Source organism: Peromyscus californicus, unplaced genomic scaffold (genome assembly GCF_007827085.1).
Source record: "Peromyscus californicus insignis strain IS unplaced genomic scaffold, ASM782708v3 Scaffold_6__1_contigs__length_162567912, whole genome shotgun sequence".
Classification (NCBI taxonomy): Eukaryota; Metazoa; Chordata; class Mammalia; order Rodentia; family Cricetidae; genus Peromyscus; species Peromyscus californicus.
The window spans coordinates 67,651,936-67,671,181 of NW_026294584.1; the positions used below are offsets into that span (position 1 = coordinate 67,651,936).

Below are 19,246 nucleotides of genomic sequence, written 5' to 3' on the forward strand. Positions count from 1 at the left end.
GTATGAGAATGTCTTTTTCCTACTTTCTCACTAACTTGGTCTATTACCAAGGGATATTGACAATTCAGTGAGAAGAAAAGGAATATTTTTGTATAGTTTTTATTTCTATATCTTTTCATTTGTTTAAAAGTTTTAATTTCCCTACCTGTGAATTTCTTGTTCATATTCTTAATTAGTTGGTTCATTGGTTTGTAAAAGGCCTTTATATAAAGAGAAATAATCCTTTTGCCTGTAATAGGACTTGTGTCTTGACTCTAGTTTTTGTGTCTGACATTGCTGATTCTTGATGAGAAGTGCTTAAATATTTACATAGTTACATAAAGTTACACACTTGGATGTGTGTTGCCGCTTGATTTTGTGTCATATGTGGAAAGTTGTTTCCAACCCTAATATGAAAAGATACCTACATGTTTTCCCTGAACATTATTAAAGCCAGACTTTTTTTTATATCTTGATTCTCTCTTAAAAAGAAAAAATGGCAAATTCCATTCTGTAATTACTAGCATCTATCTGTGTGGCTCTGATTCTGTTGCTATCATAGCGTGTGTACTGATACGCTCTGTGATATAACTTAGCTAACGAAGTTTAAGCTCCATTTGGATAGTGCGATGATTTCTAAAAGGTCCTTTTCTCATTAGAGAGTTCCATTCTAGCTAGTATAGTCCTCCTCTTTTGTTTGAATCCAAGTTCTTTGTGTTTGATGTCACGTATGCACAGCAGGAAAGGAACATAGCTCTATGTTCTTGTTTCCATGCTCATTCAAGTTCTTATTTGGGGGTCTTTGTAGACTTGTCTGATTTGGGGGATTTAAGATCTAATAAGGAATGACTACATACTTAGCCCTGCTGTAAGAAAATAGAAACAAAAAGTTTATGTATGAGTCTTGCTCTTTAAAGGTCAAAGCAAGGTCACAGACATTAAGTAACACTGCTACCTTACTAATGCTATTATTATTAGAAACAATATTGGTTACTTAAATTTTTTTTGTCTGCAATTATGCAAGGACAGTACTAGAGTAAATAGCCAGAGTTCTGAAGAAATTCTCAGCTTGTTTTTCTAATTTGCACATGCTGACTTAGATCCTCAGAACTGGACTTACAAGAAGGCTAGTCCATATTTGTATCTGATCCTAGACTTCTACATCATCAGCATGGCAAGTTCTTTCCTACTTGTGACAGGTGAAATACTTTTTTATTGAGTTCTCCTGGCTTCCTAATAGGGCCGTTTCTTAAAGGAAAAGACTTGTTTAATCAAACATTTGAATCATTTGCCCTTTAATTTTTTTTTTTTTTTAATACAGAGTCTCACTATATAGCCTTGTTGCCTACCTGGAATTTGCTATGTAGACCAGGCTAGCCTCCCATGGGGGTGTGCTCTACTGCAACCTTCCCTTAACTGGTTTTTAGGGTTTCCTGTGACCCTGTTAGTTTGATGAATTAAGTTCAAGTTGGCACTTCCCTCCTGAAAATTACTAAATAAGTTTTGATGTTAAAGTTAATTAATGGTCTCAAGTTTTTTTCACAGTGCCTTAGAGCTTTAATAACTATATATTACAACTATAGTCCTGTATTTCTGTTCTAGGAGAAAATGAAATTGATCTTTAAAAAAAAAAAAATTGGATGGAATCTCATGTCCCCAGTTGGCTTCAGACTCACTATGTAGCTAAGAATGGCCTTGATCTGATCCTCTTGCCTCCACTCTCAAGTGTTTTGGTTACAGGCATATGGTTACATCATATTCCTGGATGTGAACTTGATCTTGAATATATTTCAGAAATTGGTTCTCCATTTTAATCTTACTATAGCCATAATTTCACTAAAACACTTCCTTAAAAATTTTTGCATTTTATATTGAGAGCCTTTATTTCCATAAAACCACTCTATGATGTGAAGGAACTTTGGGTGTGTTTGGGTTACCTTCAAGTTCAGCCTCACAGGAGACACTCCCTTGTCTGCCTGTAGTTTTTATCATGTTACCACTTTGCATCACCTAATTTGTAATAAAGGCATGCAGAGAGGAAGGGAGATGTATTATGAATATTCAAGTCAGCAGTCATTTCTGTTCTGAAGGCCTGCATTTAAGCAGTCTACACGTAGCTTTATATATGTTAATTATGTGACTAACACGGGAACATTTAAAACCTGTTCCCTTAGTTCTTGAATGTAGTAAACCAGTCATCATCCTGTCGTAGAGAACACAGAACCTTTCCAGCTCTTCCTAAGAACAAAATCCTGCAAGGCAGAGAGAGGGGCAAGGTAGCCGTTGAAGCAGTGGAGTACCAGACACCTATGGGAAGGAAGGGTTGTGGAAGAACCACGGCATGCCTGTCCTGGAAGGGCTGGTTCTTAAAGCGGCAGGGGAGGAAGCCTTCAGGAAAGGGAGAGCTTCCCCATTCTTACTCTTTGTTGCAGTTTCTGGTTTTGTCATTTTTTTCTTATTGAAATCAAATAGAATTGTTTATTTAGATTATATTAGGTCATTTGGCATTTCCCCTTATGTTTAACCAAAGCTGCTGCTGCTTTATCTGTTTCATAACTTCAAAAATGTTTTCTTCTGAGGTCTTTCTTAAAATCTCTTCCAATTAAGAGTTTACTTTGTTGGGTGTGATGACTCAGCCTGCAGTCCCAACTACTCAGGCTAGATTCTGAGACAGAAAGATTTCTTGAGCCCACAGTTCAAGGTCACTCTAGCAACATAGAAACTGTCTCTTAGGGGAAAAGGGAATTTGTCTAATGGGGGGGAAAAAAGCACTCTTGTAAATCTTACCTTGAAAAAAAGCATATGTAAAAAAATTATCATCATTTACAAGTTACAAATGTTGTATTTGGATTCTCAAGCATCTACTCTGATTAATGATCCATACAACATGGAAAACATCAAAGTAATAGGACACTGGAAATGGGGATTTCTATTCAGCATTTGTGAAAATGAATTATAAGACATCAGTATAAAATCTGTCATCCTACATGGTCTTCTGAATTAAATCTTAGTAGTTACCTTTTCCCTGTCTTTAGAATTAGTGAGCAACTATTTGTCAAAAGAAAACCTAAATGATGGGCCTGTGTAGTCTTCCTTCTCAATTTGAATTCAGAATCCTGGTTTACTCCTATTATTTAAAAAAGGTTTGCGATTGAGATAGTACGGGATTGAGATAGTACGGGAGCATAGAAAGAAGACTTTTTTTTGGTTGTGAGCCTAACCTTTAACGGCTGAGCCATCTCTCCAGCCCGACTTCTGTTTTTGTTTTTTTTAAAGTACATATATGGAAGAGGTTGCCCTCTTAATCAAAGTATGAGACCTCTCAGACTTGCTCAAGAACTGCCTCCTCAAGTTGATATTTTAATGTTTCCATTACTAGCTATTGAACCCAATATGCATTAAGAAAGGACATTACCATTGAGCTGTATCCCTAGGCTAGATTTCAAACATGAAAAATACTAGCTTCAGGTTTCTGGAGTTTCCAAATGATTTTTGTTTTTGTTTGTTGTATATGTGTGTCTGTCTGGATTTTATTTTCAAGATGGCACCTTTTTGTAGCCCAGGCACTGCCCTCAAACCAGCCTGCCCTCCCAGATTCCCCAGTATTGGGACTACAAGCACGCCAGTATACCTGACTCACTTCTTTTTAAATGATTTAAAAAAGAGTAACATGTATGATGATTATGTTTTTATTTTTTTATCCTTTATTGTTTATTCTAATAAAATATAACAGTATCCAGAGTTCAAGCCTCTGTTAGACATCTAGTTGGTGAGTAGAGTGTAGCATATGCTCTTTACATAGCATCTGGCCTATTCAGTTTTTTTAGCAGTAATTATAAAAATGAGTATTTCATGGTGTTTAGGGTAAGAATAAAGACCAAAGTCATTATATTTTATGGTGTATTTATAAAATCCATCTTTTGCCTCTGATTAAAATATTAAGTATAGTCAGGCGTCAGTGGCATACGCTTTTAATCCCAGCACTTGGGAGGCAGAGCCAGGCGGATCTCTGTGAGTTTGAGGCCAGACTGGTCTACAGATCGAGATCCAGGACTGGCACCAAAATGACACAGAGAAACCCTATCTCGAAAAAAAACAAACTCACTCTCACTCTCACTCTCTCTCTCTCTGTCTCTCTCTCTCTATGTGTGTGTGTGTGTGTGTGTGTGTGTGTGTGTGTGTGTGTGTGTGTCTTGAGTAAATTAGACCTCTAATATCTTTTTCTTGTATTTGTGCATGCATGCATGCCACAGTGCTTGTGGAGGTCAGAAGACACCTATCAGGAGTCAATTCTCTCCTGCCATGTGGGTCCCAGTGATAGAACTCAGGTCCTCAGGCTTGGCAGCCAGTGCTTTCACCCCACTGACCACCTTTCCCACTCTCTAAGTAATATCTTGTAAAACTAAGAAAAATGTAAACCAGTGAAATATTGGTTGGAACAAAACACATCAGCAATATTATGTTAATCTATTGTTGTCTTTTCAGGCTCATGAGAGGCTTGAAGATTCAAAATTAGAAGCGGTCAGTGACAATAACTTGGAATTAGTAAATGAAATTCTGGAAGATATCAGTCCTCTCGTAAGTGTGGATGAAAATGTGGCAGAACTGGTTGGAATACTCAAGGAACCTCACTTCCAGGTAACCTGTCCCTGTCCTCTTCCCACAGTTTTCTCCTTCCACACTGAAGTAATGCAGTGTTGTGTAGGGCCTGTTTTAGAAGTCTGTAAGTCCTAAACTAGGTATTCTTTTGTTTGTTTGTTTGTTTTGTTTGTTTTTGGTTTTTCGAGACAGGGTTTCTCTCTGTACTTTTGGTACCTGTCCTGGAACTCACTCTGTAGACCAGGCTGGCCTCAAACTCACAGATATCCACCTGGCTCTGCCTCCCAAGTGATGGCATTAAAGGTGTGTACCACTACTACTGCCGCCTGGCTTAGTCTAGGTATTCTAATATCCTGATGTTAAAGGAACGTAAACACACATACATGGCTATGTACATCACAAAAATGTACAGTGTGTGTCACAGAAAGAAATAACCTTGGCTTTTCCTTTGTGCTGTCAATTAACCCTGACCATCAGATGACATCCCAGGAATAATTCTCCTCACTTTGACAATGTTGACGCCACTTTTTTTTGTTTGTTGATTTAGCATTTTTTTGTTCCTTTATTATTGGGTGAGGAGCATGTACATGGTAGATACACAGAGGTCCTAGGACATCCTGTGGGAGTCTGTTCTCTCCTTTTACCATGTGAATCCATCCCTGAGATTGAACTCAGTTGGTCAGGGTTGCTGCAAGAGCCTTTACCCTCTGAACCATCTTGATTCCCATTTTTTCTTCATTAATACCACTGTTTCTCATTCCTGCTTTGACCTAGTTTGGACCATTTTTTTAGTATTGCTACAGTATCTAGGTGAATTCAATGATACCCATGATAAAAAAAAAAAAAGATGACAGGAAGTTTGCTAAGGATAGAAGCTGTTACATAGCATACTTTGTTCTATAGATTTAAAAAATAAAAAAAGGTGGGAAATTTTTTATTTTAAACCTGTAACAGTTAAGAGTGTATGGTAGTGGAGAATATTAGGAAAGTAACAAGTGACTAGGAACCCCAAAATGCATCTAGCCATGTGTGGCCACTCATGCTAAGACAGACACTGCATTTTAGTAAAGAAAAAAAATGCTATTTCATTGACAAGTTACTCTCACTGAAGAAGAAAGTGTTAATGTTTTTCCTGCGATCTTTGCCCTCAGAATAAGGTGGTAACACTCCTTTGCTTTCTTAAGACACTGTTTATGAGGGTCTAAGTGATTGAGTTCATGTAAGGAAGTATAAAGTATTTGAATTTTATCTTGAGGGCAGTGGAGAATCTTGGGGCTAGAATATTTTATATATATATATATATATATATATATATATATATATATATATATATATATATATATGAATTTACAACCCTCATCTGTGGGATTCCCATTGCCCTATTTACTGTGGTATTTAGTTGAAGAGACTAAGCTATTATCTTCAGTGTCCTACTTCCTGAGTTTTATTTGGTTGGTTTTCTGATAAGTTCTGATTAAAGGGTTGATGATTCACTTCTTAAGTGTGGGGGACCAGCCCCCCCTATTATTTACCCCAGGCTTTAGGTCTAAGGATATGAAGAGTAGGTTTTTCCAACCTGGGAAAAACAATATCCATAGCAGACTTGGCAGTTCCAAAGGCCACCAATAACAACAAGAAGCAGCAGCTCCAGAGACTGCCAGCTTCAGAAAATAGCAGCTAGGTGTCCACGGCTGAGACCCATGAGGCGTCATCCAAGAGCCAGTGCAAGCTCCAGCAGCCAGAGGCTCTCAGAAGCTGAGACCCTCAAGGCATCAACGCTGTGCAGGTGGCAGATACACGAGGGTCTACAAGCTTTTTATAAAGAAAGCCATGGTGAAAAATGAACAAGCCAAGCCACGAGAGAGGCTAAGGGCAAGCAGCAGTTTGGAAAGCCCCGCAGAGATGGCGCTGCAGGAAAGGTGAACAGCAAGGTTCTACAGCCTTTGAGACACTACACCTAGAGAAAGACTAATGGCGGAGAGAGCCCAGCCTATATATTCTAAACCTACATTTTTCTGACTAAGTATATGACCTGTTTAAACCTACATTCTATAGGACTACTTTATAAACCTTACCCAAGTCTCATTCAAGCCTACATAATGAACTTACATTCTATAGGACTACTCTACAAACCCTAAGTCCTACTGAAGCCTTTACATTTCTTATTTAAACTTACATTCTATAGGTTTACTTTATAAACCTTACCTAAGTCTTACTTACATTCTACAGGACTACCTTAGTAAATATACTCTTATCTTATTTAAACTTACATTTACAGCCAGCATGGCCATTTATTACTGCATGTCTTAAAGAAATTCTATAGATTTATTTAAACACCTAGAAATTTCTTAATACCTAGAAGAGATTTAGAAAAGATATCTAGGAGAGATTTCTTAATTATTGTCACTTTACATATAACAGAACTAACTTAACACTAAAGCAAACATCTACAAGATACTTAACAACTAGAAAAGATTTTTTAGCTAAACTATTAACAAGACCAGAAGTAAACAAATCATCTCTAAAGTTCAGAGTTTAGTCAGCTTTGATATTATTCTAAAAGTTCTTCCGAAAGCTGGAAACAAGATTTGTCAGTGGGTCTTTCAACATTGGGATTTAGTGAGTTCTGTTGTTATGGAGTTGTAACACTGGTTGCTAGGGAGCTGTCACATTCTTGGGACAAAGCCACACCCCAAAGTTGCCTTTCCCACCAAGTTCTTTCAGCCATTCCAGAACCGGCAGACCAAGTTCTTTCAGCCATTCCAGAACCGGCAGAGATGCGCTCTCAGTGGTAAACGGTTTCTAAATAGAGGCTGTCCCTTAACCCAAATTCATAACACCTTCCCTGTGCCATAATTCAGACAAACGTTTCTGTTACAGCAGAAAAGCTACCATAAAGCCTAGTCTTAGCCTGAGGGTGGAATTCCCATATTGAACTGCTGTAAAGCTCTTAGCAAAAATTTCTTGTGCAGCTATTAGACCATGTAAGGCACTGTTTCAAACCTTGCTACTACATTTCTCAGAAAGCCTTTCAGGTATGCTAGCAAACTTTCCGGCTCCCTTTACAGGGTTTCGCTTTTGCAGTGGGAGATTTTTCTTTCCTAAGCTTGCTTTAGAATGCCTGTGCCACTGTTTAACAGGTATACCTCTCTAATTAGATCTTTTATCTGACCCAGTTCCTGAGTGGTTTCATGTCCATTTGTCCTCATGCTCAGGCTGGGGCTTATTCTCTGAGGCAAAACCCTTAGGGTTTCACTCTGGGTCAGTGAGGCAAACCAAAAGCATTTGTTTCAGAAAGGTTCTTTCTCTGGTAGAAAAGAAAGCTGCTCTCCTGGGTAGCTCTCTGTCCTGTCCCAGCGGCCCAGCTCCTTCCTCAGTGTCTCTGACGCAGCTTGGCTTCCCTACCTTCTTTGTGGCACCACCGGCTTCCTCAGGCTGCTCTGCACCTTCTCATCAGGCCCTTGCCTCGGGGGATTTTCCCACCCAGGTGAAACTAATTTTTCCTTACAGAAATGAAACTGAGAAAGTTCTGAAAGGCTTTTTAGCTTTTTTTTTTTTTTTTCTTCCCCAAGAAAGAGAAAGACCAACTTTTTCCCAAGACTTCTGTTCTCTAAACTTTTTGGCTTGCACTGCTGGAGCAGAGCATTTGTGTTTCCGTCCACACCTGCTGCAGGGGAAATTTCTTTCCTCCACTGCTTGGACCTAGGAATCCCTTTTCTTCCCCATAAGCTCAAAGAAGAGCTTTTCTCTGCCCATAAAGCTCAAAGAAGATAGATTTTCCCCCCCAGTTTGCATTCATAGCCCCCTAGTTCATAGCCCCCTAGTTCATAGCCCCCTAGTTCATAGCCCCCTAGTTCACAGCCCCTAGTTCACAGCCCCCTAGTTCACAGCCCCCTAGTTCACAGCCCCCTAGTTCACAGCCCCCTAATTCACAGCCCCTTAGTTCACAGCCCCCTAGTTCACAGCCCCCTAGTTCACAGCCCCCTAGTTCACAGCCCCCTAGTTCACAGCCCCTTAGTTCACAGCCCCTTAGTTCACAGCCCCTTAGTTCACAGCCCCCTAGTTCACAGCCCCCTAGTTCACAGCCCCCTAGTTCACAGCCCCCTAGTTCACAGCCCCCTAGTTCACAGCCCCCTAGTTCACAGCCCCCTAGTTCACAGCCCCCTAGTTCACAGCCCCCTAGTTCACAGCCCCCTAGTTCACAGCCCCCTAGTTCACAGCCCCCTAGTTCACAGCCCCCTAGTTCACAGCCCCTTAGTTCACAGCCCCTTAGTTCACAGCCCCCTAGTTCACAGCCCCCTAGCTCACAGCCCCCTAGTTAGGCTTATCTTATCCTGCTTTACCCTAAGCTTTTTCTTCTCTGTATTCCTGACCCAGTATTTCTGTTTTCTTCGTTTCTTAAATTTTATAGATAGAAGAGAGACACAGAGAGAGTGAGCACGTGCTTGCAGAGAGAAAGCTAATGCTGCAGCCTTGCCATAATTTCACAGTTTACCCTGTACACCTGAGAGTAAAATACCGTTGCCTTCATTTTTCAGTTACCTATTGGCATGCCTGCACTCGCAATGCCCCCTCAATCCTTTCACCAAGTTCTAGGGGTTTTTTTTAATTATTTTTTTCTTGGTCTCTGTTCAAGTGCCATCTGTGGGGGACTAGCCCCCATACTTATTTACCCCAGGAACTATTGAGGAATGAGGGATAAGAGACTTAGTTAGAAATAGAGGGGAGAGGGCTGGAGAGATGGCTCGGGGGATTTTCCCACCCAGGTGAAACTAATTTTGTTACAGCAGAAAAGCTACCATAAAGCCTAGTCTTAGCCTGAGGGTGGAATTGTTAAGTGCACTGACTGATCTTCCAGAGGTCCTGAGTTCAATTCCCAGCAACCACATGGTGACTCACAACCATCTGTAATGAGATCTGGTGCCCTCTTCTGGCCTGCAGACATACGTGCAGGCAGAACACTGTATACATAATATAATAAATAAATCTTTTTTAAAAAAAAGGAAAAAAAAAGAAATAGAGGGGAGAGAAAAGAGAGAGAAACACAGGATAGACTCGAGTGGGCCTGTTTCCTTATCCACTGGCCCAGAACTTTATTCCAAAGGTCTATTTATAACAATGCCAAAGGGTGGAGCAAAAGACATTCCCCCCTTGCTAGTTAGAGTCAAGTGTAGACCCTTACAAACACCTGATACTCAGGCCCATGGTCCAATCAGCCTCCTATGCAGTCCTGCTGGGTACAGCCACTAGGAAATCTAGTGGGCTACAACACTTAAGTGCACTACTTCAAGCTCAAATGCATCTTAAATGATGACGCAAAATGAGCTGACTGTATCAGAAGATGTAGAATACCTGGTTCCTTGTTTAAGAGCTGTGACAGTCTAATCCTTTCTTTGAAACTGTCTTCACTGAGATGTAATCTAGTGTGTTGTTATTCTTACATTATACAGATACTTTCTTATTTGGGGGTGTATTGATTATTTCTTTTGGGGGTGGGGTCTGGTTATATAGTACGAGCTGGCCTCTAATTTACTATTCTTCTCTCCTTCCTTGGCCTCCAGAGTATAAGCACTATAAGAGTATGTCACCACACCAGGCTGACATTATACTGGTGTTATTTCCTAACAACCACTTAACCTCTAGATAAAAACAAATTAATAATCCTTGACTAAATCAATATTTTCATTAGGGATTGGAAAATAACAGTTTCCAAATTGTCTCATTGTCTGTATGTAAGGTGGCATTGTTCTATAAACCCAGAGTTTATCTTGAGCTGCCCTACTGGCCTGTAACATTTCCTCTTGGAAAGGTAGCAAAATGATGGGTCCTATTCTTTACCAATTTTCAGAATAACAGTTGTTGAAAACATCAGCTTCAAATGATAACAAATGATGCTTTTTAGTCCTTTTATTTGCTAAATAGCTTTGTGGACCTATGAGATTTTTCCCCCTAATTGTGGAGTTGGCAATTCTCTGTAATAGTTACTCCTTTTGGCATTTAAATTTTCCTGCCTTTAACCAGGTGTGAGCAGCCTTTTAGTACATGAATCTGGGGCACATGAAAATTCTTGACCAGAGAGATAAAACTATATTAATAGTGTTTCATGTAGTCACAGGAGCAAAAAGCCCAGCCTCAAAATAGAAGCCTTGGTTAGAGCTTTGAATAACTTCCAACATTGTTAGAAAAATCTTTCACTTAGATTTCTAAGTTCTTTCCCATTTTGAAGTTTTTAAAAATATTTTTATTTTATAATTAATTTAATTTTACATATCAGCCACGGATTTCCCTGTCCTTCCCCCCTCCCACCCCCCAGCCTCCCCCCCCCACCCAATCCACCCCTCCATTCCCACCTCCTCCAGGACAAGGTCTCCCCTGGGAATCAGCCCAGCCTGGTAGATTCAGTTGAGACAGGTCCAGTCCCCTCCTCCCTGCACCAAGGCTGAGCAGAGTGTCTCAGCATAGGCACTAGGTTCCAAAAAGCCAGCTCATGCACCAAAGACAGGTCCCGGTCCCACTACCTGGGGGCCTCCTAAACAGTTCAAGTTAATCAACTGTCTCACCTATCCAGAGGGCCTGGTCCAGTTCCATGGGGGCTCCTCAGCTATGTGTGAATATGTCTTTGCATGTGTGTTTTGTGTGTGTGCATGTATGCAAAGTCCAGTGGTCAAGTCTGATGTTTTCCTCAGCTACTTTCCGCCTTTTCCTTCCTTCCTTCCTTCCTTCCTTCCTTCCTTCCTTCCTTCCTTCCTCCCTCCCCCCCCCCCCTTTTTTTGAGACAGTTTGTCACTGGACTTGGAGCTTACCAATTGGCCAGTGAGACCTAGAGATACTCTTGTGTCTGTTTCACAGAGCTGGGATTGCAGACACCACTATATCCAACTTTTTATATGAGTACTAAGAATCTATACACAGTACTTACGTTGGGGAGGCAAGCACCTTACTGACTGAGCTGTCTTCCTAACCCTGTTTTTAAATTGTTTTCCAGTATCTTGTAAATGATTTTATGAAATTATCAGGAATTACCAATTAAGCCAAAACCCAGATTGTTTCTGTCTTGAATGTGTTGATACTTGGTCTCCTCTTCTATTGTGATTTATCGTGTTTGAACTTATATTCTGCATAGTCAGAAATTTTTAGTTTAGTGTTATGGCAAGTATTGAATTAAAACTTAACTCATTTAAGATAATATTTAATATACAAAAAAGACATTCCTAGACAACTACCTGAGAATCATCCATAGTAGCATACATATAATAAGCATAGAAAGCAAAATGTGTATTTTATCTGGAACCATTTCTGATTTTTTTTTTCTTCAAAACATCTTTTATAGACTAAAACCTTAATTGGTTTTAATTAATTGGCAATTTCCTATTAATGATAGAAGTTCCTGATAATTATTTTCTCTTAGACATCTTTTAGCATACCTTTTATACATGTAAAAAGTATATCACATTACTAAAATATCAACATATTGAAACTTAAAGTCTTTATCACTTGACTGTTTTTGTACCTTATGAATAGATGATAGAGATTAGTAGTAAAGACTGAAGAGGGTGCTGACACTGTTGATAGGAAATTTGTCACCTCCCTCTACCAGGCTTAGAAACCCAGGTTTGGTTTCTAGTGAACATGACACTCTAAAAATATGAGACTAAATTCTACCAGTCTCTTCAAACCTGAAAACCTGAAGATGATATTGTTTGATGATAATAAAATGATCTAGTTTTACTTTTCTTAAAACGATTATATATGTATTTGACATAAGTCATACTGGGAATTTAATAATGTGTCCTTAGAAACTTTTAGTACTCCACAGTGATAATGAACTAATAAATTATTTTTAGCAACTTGTTCCATCAGTAGCTAATAAGCACAGGCTGTTTTGACTTCTTACAGTCGCTCCTGGAGGCCCATGATATTGTGGCATCAAAGTGTTATGATTCGCCTCCCTCAAGCCCAGAAATGAATAATTCTTCTCTCAATAATCAGTTATTGCCAGTAGATGCCATCCGAATTCTTGGTATTCACAAAAGAGCTGGCGAGCCATTGGTGAGTAGATGAGTCACTGCTTTCTTAGATATTAAATATAGTGCGGCCCAGTCTCTGCTCTTGATATACTGTTGAAACTGCTCATGCTTATTTTATCAGTCTTTTTGGCCTTTGTATGAACACACAGCAGATGATCTGTCAATCATATAAGCTATGAAACGTAATCAGAACGAAACCTTAAGCTGACTTAGAAGCTATAAATACGCCAGTGGAAACAGGAAAACTGTTTCATTTCTTCCCAGCCTTTCAGAAATTACTTCTGTTTGCTTACTAATGATAACACCAAAGCTAGAAAGAAAGTTGTTATTAAAATTTGAAGTATAATGGGACTCTGTAAGTAGTGAAGTTAACTGCTTCTTTTTACATTATTTATTTGTGATTCCTAAAAACGATGTGGCAAACAGGACAAGGTGAGACTCTTTGTTGTTTCCTTGAGCTTCCTTTGTCTATGGAACAGAGCTAGATTTGAAGGGTTAACCCGACTGCATTGGTGTTCTTCTGGTGTCAGAGTTGCCCTTGCTCTATTGAGACTGGACAAGAAGTACCATGGGAAAAGAATTCACCTGCCTGGTTTCAGAATTATGTCATTTGTATTCATAATGTTTCCATATTTATTCTTATTGAGATAAAATTATTCTTTTTTTATATATATAATTTCCTACAGGGCGTAACATTTAGGGTTGAAAATAATGATCTGGTAATCGCCCGAATCCTTCATGGAGGAATGATAGATCGACAAGGTCTGCTTCATGTGGGAGATATCATTAAGGAGGTCAATGGCCACGAAGTTGGAAACAATCCAAAGGAATTACAAGAGTTACTGAAAAATATTAGTGGAAGTGTCACTCTAAAAATTTTACCAAGTTATAGAGATACTATTACTCCTCAACAGGTTAGTAATAATTTCCTGAGTGATATTAAGAACACTTCATTTTTTCGTTATTCTATTAGGTAGATGCTTAATTGTTACTAATTTGCTAAAGAGAGTTTGTCTTGGTAAAGATTTTAGTTTTTAATATAATACTATCTTAGTATTATAAGGGAAATAATAGAACATTTATTTATGAACATTATGAACCCTGTTATTTGGGTAGTCTACAGGTAGGTGTCAGAAAAGTCATAAAGCCTTTTAATTACTATTGTTGAAAGCATTTCTGACAAAAAGCATTTTTTTTTTTTGTTTTGTTTTTCAAGAGAGTTTCTCTGTGAAGCAATTCTGGCTGACCTGGAACTCACTCTGTAGACCAGGCTGGCCTCAAATTCACAGAGATCCGCTGCCTCTAACCACCTCCCCCCCCACCCCCACGCCCGGTGCTGGGATTAAAGGTGTGTACCACTGCCACCCGGTGATGAAAGCATTTTTGACACCTCTTATTTTTCATACATTGTGTTAGGGCCTTTGAGATGGCATAGTCTAGATTACCTCCAGGTTAGTGTTCTGGTGATATGTTAAATGACAGATAGATTGGAATAAAGAAGATATGGACACTTGGTTTTTCCCACAATTCATGTATATTTTAGGCGAAATGAATAAATGAACAGGAGAGTGTGCTAATGATAGAGATTATTTTGATCTCTTGTAATGGCTGCTCTTGTAATGGTCATGACATAATCCTAGTACTTGGGAGGTTGAAAACAGAAGGACCCCAAGTTTGAAACATAACCTGAGATACATACTGAGATCCTCAAAAGAGAAGATAGAGATAGATAGCATTCTGGTTTTGAACTATTCTTTAGAAAAATAGGATATACTACTTAATCATCATTTTCTTTTACATATAAATTAGACTTCTGAAAATAGTGAGCTTTGTATGAAATAAAGGTAGATGTCTGTTTTAGTTCTATTTCTTTTACTTAGTAAAAATACCCAATAAAAAGCAAATTAGTGGAAAAGAGGAGTTATTTCAATGTACAATTCAATCATTGTAGAGACGTCGAGGTAGGAACTTTCAAACAGCTAATCTCATCATATCCACAGTCAAGAGCAGAGATAAATTAATACACACATGCTGGCCTGCATCTTTGTTTGTGCTCAGCTCTATTTTTCCATTACTACACAGCCCAGGACCTCCTGCCTAGGGAATGTTGCCACCCACAGTAGACTGGGTCTTTTCACATCAATTAACTTAAGACAGTCTCCCACAAGCATGCCTAACAGTCCAATCCAGTATAGATAGTTTCTAATTGAGACTTTTTCCTGTTGATTGTAGGTGTGTCAAGTTGTCAGTTAAAACTAACCATAATACCTTACTTTACAAAACAATCATGGGGGGGAAGACACTAGAACTTAAACTATCCCTGTTCTTCTCAGGCTACTATTTTCCTCCATTTGCATATTTCTATTTGTGATAAAATGTGACCTATTTGAACTTGAATGTGTTGGAATAATAATAATAATAATAACAAAATAATAATGATAAATAAATATGATAAAATAATTTATGGAGACTTAATAAAATAATAAGTAAATAATAACATAATTTATTATTTTATTACATATTAATTATAATGGGAAGATAATAGTTTATTGGGTGGTCCCAACCAAAAGTCTTATAATGAAGTCACCCATGTGTATTAGTTACTTTCTCATTCTGTAACAGGATACCTAACAAAAGCACCTGAAGGAAGAAAGGGTTTGTTGTGGTTCACAGTTTGACAGAGCAGTTCATGTGCTGGGAAGATGACGGCAGCAGGAGCTTAAGGCAGTGGTCACCTTGTGTCCAGTCAGGAAGCAGATGGAGGGGAATGCTGGGGTTCAGTCACCTTTTCCTTTTTGATTCAGTCCAGGACCCAAGCCCCTGGAATAATGCCATTCACATGTACTGTAGATCTTCTCTACCCAGTTAAACCTTTCTAGAAACGTCTTCACAGATACTCCTAGAGTGTGTTTCCATGGTGTTTCTCAGTCCTGTCTAGTTGTTGATGATCATACTGTGTGTATAATGGACTTTACAGGCAAACAGCTCTTTGTTTCCTGTGTAAATTTTGTATTTGATGAACTGAATAGCTGACTTCAGTGTATGGATATTTAGCTTTAAGCATAAATTTTCCCCATCTTTTGATTTCTGGGGTTTAACTAGTCTTTAGAACTAGGGAAGAGGATTCAAGTGTGAAGTGGGGAGAATCGGTCATATGAGCCCATGCAACAGCCTTGGCATATCCTACTATGAAAAAGAGCCTCCACCTGTACTCAAATTGGATTTCTCTCTCTCTCTCTCTCTCTCTCTCTCTCTCTCTCTCTCTCTCTCTCTCTCTCTCTTTCTTTCTTTCTTAAATGAACAGGAAATCATTATGTTGAAACAGTAAGTATAAACCAAGACTGTCCTGGACAAACCTTGGGTATCTAAGAGATGCTGTGTATAAGGAAGGGCATTTGCCCTTACAACTGACTCTCTCACTATTGTACTAGCTCCCACCTCCACCCATCCCCCAGCTACTGTGTTCCTTTCTGCAGTCCCAGTTACCCATGGTCAACAAAAGTCTAAAAATACTAAGTGGAAAATTCCTGAAATGACTCAAACTTTAAAATGAGCATCATTCTGAGCAGTGTGAGGAACTTGTTGTTCATGCATAGTTCCACCCAGAACCTGAATCATCCCTTTGTTCAGAGTATTGTATATAGTACCCCCCACTAGTAGCTTTCTTAGCAGAAGACATATGCTGATGTATCAGTGTTTGAATTCAAGTAACTCCTGCTATGTGTCTCAACCTTAAAGCATAAGGGCTGGCATAATGGCTGACCCATTGATGAAGTTAGTACCTTATAGTCCACCCACCTCTCAGTGATTGGATCCGCCATCGAGGTCCAAGAATTCAACACGTGAGATATGCCAACTCAAAAAGCCTTGGAGTACTTCCTATAAGTGTAATAGTAGCAACTTTTAATCTAGCAAGAAAACAAAAAGATTTCTATGCTGAAGTTGCTAAGGTCTGTGGTAACAACAGATCTTCTGTCCATGAAATTGTGAAGAAAAAGAAATATGCTGGTTGACTGTCTTGCCTAAAGCAGTAAGTTATGGCCACAGTGCATGTTCAGTGCATAGTTAACAGTAAGTTATCATGTCAGTACTTCTTAGGTTTAGACATCCATTGCACGTGTTGGAATGTGTCTTCCATGGAGAAGTGGGGAATCCTGGGCTTTGAAGCTTATTGCGGTTCTTCTGTCGATTGTTGTGATAGCAGAGGGAAAACAAGCTCTCAGGCCAGGGTGGTATTTTTTTCTCAAAGCATGGCAGTAGATCCTCTTTGTCCAAAATACTTGAGGTGCTGGCTTGTAGTGCAAACTCTTCTATGAGGCATGTGATGTATATTTTTACAGTGTAAGAACCAGGGTAAGCTCGAAGTTGTAGCTAGTTTGGAAGTTCTTCAACTTATATATGACTTAGGTTTCTGGAAGGTATAAATAATTCTGCTTATAAAGCCTGTGTTAACTTTTGCCTCTATGATAAATGGCATGGAGAGCTATATGTTTTGGCTCATGATTTTAGAAAGTTCAGTCCAGAGAAACTTGGCTACATTTCTAGGCTGTTGAGGCAGAACGTGATCGTGGCAAGGCATGGCAAAGCAACATTGCTTACCATGGTAGGGCTTAAAACAGAAATAGGAAGGGGCAAGGGCAAAGGATGTCCTTCAAAGACATTCTTCCCATTGACCTATTTCCTCCACACAGGCTTCACTTCCTAATTGCCCATTCAGTGTGAATTTCTCAGTGGATTTGAACCATTGATGAAGTTAGTACCTTATAGTCCACCCACCTCTCAGTGATTGGATCCGCCATTGGGATCCAAGAATTCAACATGTGAGATTTTTAGGAGATTTTCTAAATAAATCATAACAAGGACAAATTGATAGCAATCCTCTTTTACATAACCTTTATGACCAGCATGACCTGGTCACCAAGAGTATTATAGGCAAATAAATTACAGCTTTATTTCATTCAACAAAGTAATAGCAAATTGAAGTTAATTTTCTGTAAAAAAAAAAAAAAAATAGATGAAGTTTGTCCAAGTTGAATTTATTGAAAGTATGCTAGTATAGGTTCTTATCAGAAAATCTACATATTAACTAACTAAGAAGAATAACCTCAATAGAGATGTGATTAAATTTAACTCAGATTCATATCTCTTTTGTAAGTACTAATAAAGTAGGAAGAGGAAGGTCCTAACAGTTGGACATTTGACTTCTGTATAAAATGAGGACATGACCGCTCCAAGGTATGGTTAAAAGGAAGGTTTTTATTGTAGATATGAGGGAGAGTACAGCCAGAGGCATTTGGGAGTGTACAGAGCAGGAAGAGAAAGTAGTAGATAGAACATGGCCAGCAGAATGGACTGGGCCATGATAGGAGATGAGGAGGAGAGTGAGAAGGAAAAGAGCAGTAAACAAAAGAGAGGAGACCAAGAAGGTACATGGCTGATGTGGAGGGTTATAGGAATGAGAAGCTTGGGGAAGAAAGACCAAGAGCTGGAGAAGTGTAAGATAGGGGCAAGGTGAGAAGAGCTGAGAGGAGCCAGGGGTGCTGAGTGAGCTTTGGTATGCTGAAAGGCACCCGTGATAGCCATTTGTCCTGTGTTTCTTTTGGACCTGACGGCTTTGAACATCAGAAGCAGGACTCTTACTTAGCTAGTCTGCCTGACATCTCAAGATAACCAACTCTAGTCCCCCGTCAGGTCTCATTTCCACCAAAGTGAAAGAGCCCATCATAAATCAAAGGAACTCATTGTATCATACACAATTGTGCATTAGTGAAAGAAGTGTCCTCCAATGATTCTGCTAGAGCAAATACTAAAGCTCTAGTTTCCTACAGACATTGGGAATAAGCAGTATCTGATGCTATAGTTTCATTTGTTTGCAAACCAAGGAAGAGCAACCCACCCACATTCAGACATCTCTGGCAACACACACCCTTCACCATTCTCAGCTGACAGAAATGCCACCTAGGATCTTAACCCAGCTTGGCACTGACAAACTGCAGGACCCTTGCAGATGATGATAGAAAAGCACAGCTTGCTGCTGGAGGAGGAGGGTGATCTTGTTCAGAATTTTGATGAAGCTTCAAACAATGAAGCAGACTGGACTGACTCAGTATCAAGAATAAAATAGCAATGATTTGACTGCTTTAAAAAAAAAAACTTTTATTGGAATAGAATGAAACATAAATCCTTAATATTTTAAATTTCAAGATTCTTGGACACTGAAACTTTCAGTTAATTGTTGCTTATATTCAATTATTTGTTTGCTGTTGATTAATTCAGAGAAGCCAGAAAGTAAAGTCTAAAATAAAGATAAACAAAACTTTTGCCTCAGTGACGTTTAAGAAAAAAAGAAGAGAAAGCTGTCACTACCTTTACTCCTTGTCACTGTTTCCCTGAGGATTTAGTAAGCATGGTGTGACAAAAATACAGAGACAAAGGGACTGCAAAGGAAGAAATAAAACTGTAACTTTACAATTATTATAATTTTATGCTTGGAACCCCCACCCCCATGAAACTACAAATCTAGAAATGATAGAGTTTGGCAAAGTAGTTAAAAATCAGATTAAGCCAGGCGGTGGTGGTGCACGCCTTTAATCCCAGCACTCAGGAGGCAGGGGCAGGAGGATCTCTGTGAGTTCAAGGCC

General features: G+C 39.1%; 1 protein-coding gene across 3 annotated transcripts in view; it reads left to right on the forward strand.

Moving 5' to 3' along the window:
- The window catches only part of Pals2 (protein associated with LIN7 2, MAGUK p55 family member), a 100,056-nt gene that overhangs the window by 63,125 nt on the left and 17,685 nt on the right, over positions 1-19,246 (forward strand). For all 3 annotated transcript variants that reach the window (XM_052721843.1, XM_052721845.1, XM_052721844.1), the window contains exons 3-5: positions 4,465-4,617; positions 12,475-12,627; positions 13,292-13,519. In XM_052721843.1, coding sequence (XP_052577803.1) covers positions 4,465-4,617; positions 12,475-12,627; positions 13,292-13,519 — 534 coding nt within the window. The remainder of the gene's footprint in view (positions 1-4,464; positions 4,618-12,474; positions 12,628-13,291; positions 13,520-19,246) is intronic.